Here is an 8,399-nt window from a genome sequence, read left to right on the forward strand (position 1 = left end):
TCAGGGCCCAGCACCTGGATCCTGGGCCTACCTGGAGGGCAGGTCCAGGGCTGAGAGCCGGGGGCCAAGACCTGCAGCCTGCACGGCGGCTCCACAGCCCCCACCCGCCCCACCCGCGGGCCGGCCTGCCACTCAGGCAGGGAAAATCATCTGTGACAGGCTCAGGAAGGCCTGGCCCAGGGGCCGCGGAGCTACACACAGCTCCTCTCCCAACATATGGTTGCTGCCAGCCCCAGGCGCTGCTCGGCCAGTGCTGGCTGGAAGCCGGGTGGGGGCTCCGGTGGCTCGACCCTCTCATCCCACCCTCGTGGCCAGGCGACTTCCTCAGTGCTTAGAAAGGCCCCCGCCCTGCTCACGTTCCTCCCACGATGGTGCCACCCTTTGGACCCCTCCATTCCAGCAGCCTGAGACACACAGAAGGTCATCCAGGTGGCCGCTGACAGGGCAGGTCCTGGTGGAGCATGTGGGGGGAGGCAGCCTGCAGCCAGTCAGAGGCAGGGACAGCAGTCATCCTGACACCCCATGGTGCCGGAGCCGGAGGCCCTCCCACCGGGTAGGCCCTGCATGTGCCCCCATGAAGCTCCCCCAAAATCTGCCCACAGCCCTGTCCACGCAGCCACCCAGCCCCACTGCTGGCCTTCTGCTGTGTCCCCTCAGGCGTCTCACCAGTGTTCTCGGGCTGGTGCCCAGGGCCTGCTGGCATGGGCCTGCCCTCTTCAGCCGAGCACCGCTTTCAGCCTGGGGTCTCTGAGGCCATCTCACTTCTAGAGGCAGAGGACAACCAAGGGCCTGGGGGCCCACAGACACTCAGGGGCTGCCGCGGGTCCCAGAGCTCACCCACGAGTGGGCGAGCGTGAGCCGTGGCCATCCTGCCACGTGGCACTGACCCATCCCTTGGGCTCACAGGCCCTGCCCAAGGGCTCCAGTCTGCCCACTGGGTGGCCTGGCCTCTTCACCCATCCTGGAGAGGACACTAAAGAGACGAGACAAGCCTGCGCTGGGCACTGAGTCACGGGTCCTGCCTTCCCTGGGCCCACCGCCGACTTGCCCACGCGCACCCCTGGCGTGCTCACCCAGCATTCATGGAGGTGACGGGATGGCCGAGGGCATGCCAGGCAGAGGAGGTTAATGGCTGACTTGAGGCTCTGGCTGGAGGCAGAGGGTGGAGCCATAGGCGTCCCCCCAACCCTGCACCAGGACCAGCTGAGGACAGGAGGCGGCTCCCCAGGGCCCACCCATGCCAAAAGCACCCAGAAACTGAGTCTCCCCACCCACCCTGAAGATGAGGGATTGAGGCAGGGGCGTAGGCTTCAGGGCCATGTGGGTTCCCTGCCACACCTCCCCAGGCCCACGCTCACACAGACATGCAGGCGGCGGGTCCCAGCGGGTGGGCCATGACCCACCCCCACTCCTGTGTGAGAAGTAGGACAGGCCCCGGGCACAACGTTTGCCAGCTGTGAGGGAACAGATGTGCCGGGGAGGCCCTGGGAAAAGGGTACCGGGCCCAGGGCTGGCCACGATGTCCCAGCTTCACCTACTGGAGGCGTGTGGATGGTCATGCAGGCACCTGACCGGCTGGCCCGACACGGCTGTGCTCAGGTCATTGAGTGACAGTTGTGGGTGAGCTCTCAGTATCCCCTTGAGCAAGCACCTCCCAGCACAGACCCTCCTGGGAGCCCAGAAAGGCACACAGGTCAGGCCCATCGGGTGCCGAGTCCCTCTGGACGTGCTCCACTCTTCCGTCCCACGACTTCCGGAAAGGCCATCCACGGTGCGGTATCCACAGCCGGTGCCGAGCCCCCCTCAGGCTTCTGCTTCCCCCAGCACACCAAGTCCCGGCCTCCTCCCCGCTCCCCGGGGCTCCTGGGCACCTGAGCCGCCCTCCTGCATGCTGAGAGGCAGAGCTCCCCAGGATGAGGGCATAGGGATCCATCACCCTCCTTCCCCTGGATGATGGCCGCAGCCTCCAGCCAGCCCACCCTCAGTGCTGGCAGCCGTGGCCTCTCCCAGCCCCTCGTGGGGCCGGCCAGGGAGGGACGTGGAAGCCCAAGACTGTCCCTGGGACCGCGTGGCCAAGGCCTGGGACCCTGCTCCCCCTGTCTCAAGGTGACCTGGGCCGCCTACCCCCCTGCCCGTGCTGAGGGGCCCAGGTCTGGCTGAGCAAACCCACAGTGGGGTCTGTGTACAGAAGGAGCAGGCCTCCCGGCCCCCACTCTCCACAGAGCTGCTGGCATGGTGGCCGCTCAAGCTGTCTCCTGGCCTAAGGCTGCCTGCACGCTCAGCTGGTCAGCTGGGCCAGGCCAGGTGGGCAGAGAGGGGAAGGGTGGCGTGTCGTGCCACCCACAGCGGTCCTCCGGCCCCCATCCCTGCCCTGCAGACCCTATGAGGAGAAGTGGGGCCGGAGGACCACAGCACTGTGCACTCCCCCAGACCCGCAGCCCCATTCCTCCCAGATGCCTGTGGAGGTCCAGAGCCCCAGGACACCGGAGCCTGTAACGGACTACGCAGACGGGGACAGGCCAGGCTCACAGGGACCAGGAGGGCCTGGACTCTGGATCCAGGGTCTTCCTCCAGCTGCTACATTTGAGGTGGGACACCCAGAGGCCCCTAGGGGACACTCCTTCCTCCCCTGAGGTGCCCCTGTTCCCCAAAAGTAGCCGGGCATCCTCCAGGAAGCCTGTTCCTCACCCTGCAGGGTGGGCCTCTGCAGACGCTGTCCGGCACCACCACACATCACTGGGCTAGACTACCTTCTTGGACAAAGCACGCTCCCTGGGAGAGCCCGGTCTGGCCCCATCCAGGCGTGTCTGTGTCCGTGTCCAGAACAGAACGGACTGGTCACATGAACTGCCGCTGAGCTCCAGCTGAGAAGTGAGACCATTAAGGTTTGACAGCTTAGGGAGCGATGTGGAATTTGGTTTACCCTGGGAGGTGGGCTGGGAGCAGCTCTGGCCATGAGGACATTCGGGGGTGGGGAGCGTCCAAGCCTATCCCCAGTCCTGCCTTTCACCCGCCCCAGGACCTCCTGAGAGGGACCCCAGCAGCAGGCAGGGTGGTCCTTGCTGTGGAGCCCCCCCCCCCCGGGGCACCTGCCAGGGAGTGAGCGCACAGTGATGATCCTGCGCTGAGCTAGTGGCCACCCGTGGGCAGGGGGACTTGGGGGGGGCACTGATCTATTCAGCCTCCTGTTTGCAAAAGAGGAAACAGCCCAGGCGGTAAGGCTTGTACAAGGAGGGCTGGTGGGAGAGGACGCTTGAGCCACTCTGTGCGCTGGGCTCCAGGCTTTGACCCTCCCAGGGGCCAGGCTCGGTCCCCTCCCAGGCTGGGCCCCGACTCCCCAGGGTGGCTGTGTCCCCCACAGGCCCCCCTGTCCCGGGGCCCAGCCCCCAGGCCCTGACATATGAGTGCTGAAGGCCCCTCTCCGTGCGCCCTCCGCTGCCTACACCCCGTCACACCAATGCGGGGGGACCCAGGAGACCTGGCCGCCTCTGCGTAACCCCCGCGGCAGCCTGCAGGCCAGGTGGGCGGGACGGGGCCGGCGCCCCTCATTCGTCCACACACCTGCGCCCCCAATCCCGGCTCCTCAGCCGCTGCCCGTCCCTGCCCGGCTCGGGCGGTGCCACCGGTGGCACCGGCCACCGCTCCATCCAGGAGTTGCGGCGCCGCGGGCAGAGCCGAGCGGTCCGGCGCGCGGGGGCGGTTGCGGGCGGGCGGCGCGCGGGGCCCGGGGACGGCTGCGGGCGCGCGCCCCTCCCCGCCAGCCCTGGTCGGAGGTCGCAGCGCCCCCCCAAGTCCGGCGCCGTGGCGCACGCGCGGCCGCTCCCGCCGCCAACTTCAGTGGGTGCGAGTCGGCGTCGGGGGACGAGGTCGCGGGCGGAGGCTTCGGGGACTCTGCCGAGTGAGTGACCACAGGGCGTGCGGGGGGCGCTCCCGGCGCCGCGCCTCAGTTTCTCCCGCGGAGCCGCTGCCTCAGGGCCGGAGCCGCCCCGCGGGGTCCAGGGTCGCGGCCGGCGCCTGGCGGGGCGGGTGGGAAGTTTCTGCCGGTCCCACAGCGCGGCTCAGGCCCGGCGCGGGCAGGGCGGGCGGCGAAGTCCGGGGTCCGCGCGGGCCAGGCTGGGCGCGAGGGGCGCGGGGACAGAGCCCAGGAGTGTCGGGGTGCACGCCTGGCAGAGCCAGCTCCCCCCCATCCCCAAGTCCTGCCTGGGCTCCGCACCCCGGGACCATCCGGTGCAGCAGCCCCGTTGCTGTGGGGGGCCCTTGCGGGCTGGGGAGGGCAGGAGGAGGGGGCTGGGTCCCAGCTTCAGCCAGGGAGGAGCCTGGTCACCCCCCTTGTACCATGCCCTGTGTGCAAGGGTCCCCCGAGTCCCCAGGGAGCTGGCAGGGATGGGCAGGCTGTCATCCCTGGGTGGCCGGCGTGCCCCTGCCCCCCCCCCCCAGGGGAAGGTTAGCAGAGCCCGGGTGTCTGGGGGAGCAGGCCACCCTTGGAGCTCACCTAGTCACAGGCTGGGACACGGGCGTTCGTGAACATGCCTGTGGGTGTGTGGGGTGCATGCTGGCGTCTGGGGGTGTCTCTGGCTGTGCACAGGCATGCAGGGCAGGTGCCACGCATCCTCTAGGTCCCTGTGGGGTCGGCAGCTGCTGAGAGGGCCCCCAAACGAGCTCCCCACCCAGTGACCAATCTGAAATGGGGCCCAGGAGGAGCGCCCTCCCCAGTCCAGGGGTCCCAGCTGGGAGGTGGGGTGGGCGGTGGCACCAGGCAGCACAGCTGTGTGGCTCCCAGGGCTGGGTGATCGATGGCCCCAGCACAGCCGCCTCTGTCTCCTGAGCACACGTGCCTATTTGTCATCTGTATGGGGGGGGGCCAGGGATGGGGACTGCTTCTGCACCCACCACCAAGCCTGGGGGTTGTGCTATTTTTTGGGGAGCCCCAGGCCCTCTCCTGGAACCAGCCTCCTCCCCCGAGCCCCTGCGGCCCTTCCAGAGCTGCAGACAGCCTTAGACCAGCTGGTCAGCCTCTGTCTGCCCCATGCATGCCCTGGCCCCGGTCTTGCTGCCCCCCCAACCCAAGGGCCCTTCCAAAGGACAGCCCTCTGCACCCCTCTAGCTGTCCCTATGACAGGGATGCCCACCCAGTGTTTGGGGCCAGCAGACATCACTGCCTGCAGTGTGCAGAGACCAAAGGCCAGCAGGGAGGATGGCTACTCCCAAAGGCTGCCCAGCCTTGACCTGCTCAACCCACTGGGGAGCAGGGCAAGTGTATGTGTGTGTGTCTTCCTCCGTGAGTGTCTGTGGTCACGTGTGGTCAGGTGTGTAGGCGTGTGTGTGTGTGCACTGCACCTGGATGGTCCGAGCACTTGCTCATGCCCCCGCTGTCCTGTGCTCATGTGCACGATGACTGTGCCCACCAAGTGGGGCATGAGCCCACGTGTGTGTGTGCCTGGGGCCCCATGCATCTTCTGGGCAGCCTCCTGTGTTCTGAGTTGCCCATGGTATGGGGACTGTGCCTCCAGGCACCGGGTGAGAGCTTGCTGTGCTCTGTGTGTACACATCCAAAGCCTTGTGTGCACACTTGCTGTGCACGCACACAGGCGCTCACCGGGGCTGTGGGTGGCCCAGGTGGCGGCCCAGATGGAGTGTGGAGCGGCTCCCAAGAGCGCGTGCGGGTGTGTGGAGAGGAGGGTCTTGGCTGAGCTCGACCGCTGCAGGCTTGGCCGCTGACCTGCCTGAGGACACCCAGATGGAGCCAGGCTGAGCAGGTGGCTGTGCTGCAGGGCCATGCTGTGATGCCCACGCCTCCCAGCCTGGCCTAGCCCCACGTGAGGGTGACCCCCTCAGAGACCTCTGGTGCTCGCCCAGCACCCTGGAGCAGGAGCACACCCCGCATGCACCCTCCCATGCGACGTTAACCAGCCACTCAGCCTCCTGCCCGTTCCTCATCTCCTGGCTCCTACCTCGGCTCCCAGCACAGGCACGAATCTCTCTAGAGGGGCATAAGACAAGGGAGGCTCATGCCCCCCGCAGTGGGCTTGTTTGGACTCACCCCATGGCAGGCTGGCCAGACCTGGGGTGCAGGCACTCATGAGGTCAACCGATGAAGTACAGGATGCCCAGTTAAACCTAAATTTCAATAAACAAAAAATAGTTTTCTAGTGTATATTCCCAATATGGGCTAGCCCAAGTGTTTGCTGTCTCCCCGAGTCAGATTTAGCTGGGCATCCTGCATTTCTCCTGCAGCCCCAGAAGTGTGCGTCGGGGGGACTGAAGGCTGAGGTGGGGGCTGCGGCAGGCAGGGGGCAGCCAAGGTCTACAGGCGGTGCGGGCACCAGTGCCCCCTGGAGCTGGGGCTACTGGGGGCCCAGGGGAGCGGGGAGCCAGCCAGAGGCGGCTGACGCTGACCAAGGTGCCCTGTGCACAGGTGCCCACGGTGCGGGGGCCTGCCTGCCAGCAGCCGCCATGTCCCGTGAGGCAGCCTCGTGCCGCCGGGGCCCTGGGGCTCGGGTCCGGGCCCGGAAGCCCAAGAAGCCCCACTACATCCCGAGGCCCTGGGGCAAGCCCTACAACTACAAATGCTTCCAGTGCCCCTTCACCTGCCTGGAGAAGTCCCACCTCTACAGCCACATGAAGTACGGCCTCTGCGAGGACTCGCTCTCACTGCTGCTTGGCTCCCCCGCCTGGGCGCGCCGCTGCACCACGGCTGCGCCCACCCCAGGCCTCCCCTCGGGCCCCATGGACCCCAGCAGCTCCCAGATGCTCCCAGATGCTCCCGCCAATCCCGACCTCGTCACCGACGTCCTCTCCCTGCACCACCATGTCAGAGGCCCTGGAGTGGGGGCAGAGGGGTCCCTGGGGACGCCATCCCCTGCAGCTAGGGATGCCCAGAAGGGTGCAGGCCTCGGCAGGCTCCTGGCTGAGCCATGGAAGCCGGAGCCGGGCGGGGGCCCAAGGTGCATGGCCGTGGTGGATGCAGCCGCAACAGGCTCTGAGCGTGGCATCCCCTGCTACCCCCCACCCGCACCCAGCGAGCTCCCCGAGGCCCAGAGGCTTCACCTGTCCCTGCTGGGCATCAACTACCCTCTAAGCCCGGGGCTTTTCTCCTACCTGGGGCCCTCCCTGGCTGCTGCAGCCCACATGCCCTTCCTGGCCTCGGCAGGCCCCCTGCTGCCCCCCACCACTACCTTCCCTGCCCCACAGCCCCCTGAGCGCCCCACCCTGGTCCCCAACCTGTACTACCCCCTGCTCCTGGAACACACTCTGGGGCTGGCGACAGGCAGGGCTGCGCCCAGCAAGCCCCTTGCTCCCCCTAAGGGGCCTCCTGGGACTCTGGCCCCGGAGCTGCTGAAGGTGCCCATAACCAGCCTAGGCAGGCCCTGGCCCCAAGGTGCCCCTGGGGACCCAGGACAGGAGGGGGAGCTGGAGCGGGCTGCCCAGAGCGACCCCGAGAGGAAGCTGCTCCTAGGAAGCAGGCTGGAGCCCCAGAGGACCCCCTCCAGCACAGTGAAGCTTGGTTCCCAGAGCAGGTGTGTACCAGGGCCCCCCCAGTCTTGGGGGGACGGGGGAAAGAGGGCTTGGGCAGGGTGGCTGAGCCTCATCCTGAGCTCAGTCCTCAGGAACATGGGCTTCAGGCCACAGAGTGGAACCAAGACCAGAGAGCCGGCCTGTCTGTCCTTCTGGGGTCTCAGCCCCAGACCAGGGCGACAGGCTGGACAGGGAGCATGAGTGGGGTGGGGCAGGGGCTGGGTGCACTGGGCGGCAGCCCAGCCTCCTGACCGCCTCCTACCCTCTAGCCTGTGCACTGGCCCCTCCGTGATGCTCCGGCCTGAGGACAAGGAGCCAGGCGACCCTGAGACCCCAGACCCCAGGGTCCCCCTTCCCCAGCAGCCGCTGGGCCTGGAAGTGGGGGGCCCTGGACACGTGTGCGCAGACCTGACTCAGGCCCTTGGCGACTGTGCCAGGGTGGAGCAGCACCTGGGGTGGTTGGCGCCTGCCGGAGGCCTGGCCCCAAGGCCTCTGTGGGAGCGGCTGGGGAAGATCCGCGCGGAGCTCTTCACCATCCACCAGGCGCTGGAGCAGGCGGTCCGGCCACCAGACGCTCCCCTCGACCTCTCTGTGAAACGGGCGCCTACCAAGGGGCCCAAGGGACCCTCAGGGGCTTGGGGGCTGCCAGAGCTGGGCCCCACACTGGCCCGGGGGACCCCTGAGCCGCCCAGCATGCTGGGCCCCACAGCCAAGGCTTTCTCCAGCCGCGCCACCAAGTGCGAGGCTGACTCCAGCGTCCCACCCCCAGGCCTACCCCTCCAAGCCCCAGAGGACCCCGTCATTCCCGGCAGCAGCTGGGGCACCCGAGGTGGGGCTGGGGGCCCCTGGCCCCCTGAGGCTGTCCCCGGCCTGTAGGGCCTCCC

The 8,399-nt window shown here is 67.9% G+C and overlaps 1 protein-coding gene across 1 annotated transcript; it reads left to right on the forward strand.

Annotated features, from left to right (window-relative positions):
* The first annotated feature begins 3,747 nt into the window (after positions 1 to 3,747).
* On the forward strand, positions 3,748 to 8,399 carry PRR35 (proline rich 35). Its single transcript, XM_036915678.2, has 3 exons — positions 3,748 to 3,898; positions 6,416 to 7,517; positions 7,785 to 8,399. Exons 2-3 carry the CDS (start codon positions 6,454 to 6,456, stop codon positions 8,389 to 8,391), a joined length of 1,671 nt encoding a protein of 556 aa, XP_036771573.2. The 5' UTR covers positions 3,748 to 3,898; positions 6,416 to 6,453; the 3' UTR covers positions 8,392 to 8,399.

Source organism: Manis pentadactyla, chromosome 10 (genome assembly GCF_030020395.1).
Source record: "Manis pentadactyla isolate mManPen7 chromosome 10, mManPen7.hap1, whole genome shotgun sequence".
Classification (NCBI taxonomy): Eukaryota; Metazoa; Chordata; class Mammalia; order Pholidota; family Manidae; genus Manis; species Manis pentadactyla.

Excerpts from the sequence above, each read along its gene's own strand:
- PRR35 (XM_036915678.2), top strand. The coding sequence starts at position 6,454 with ATGTCCCGTGAGGCAGCCTCGTGCCGCCGGGGCCCTGGGGCTCGGGTC. Across the intron at positions 7,518-7,784 it reads AAGCTTGGTTCCCAGAGCAG|CCTGTGCACTGGCCCCTCCG; the intron begins GTGTGTACCAGG and ends CCTACCCTCTAG.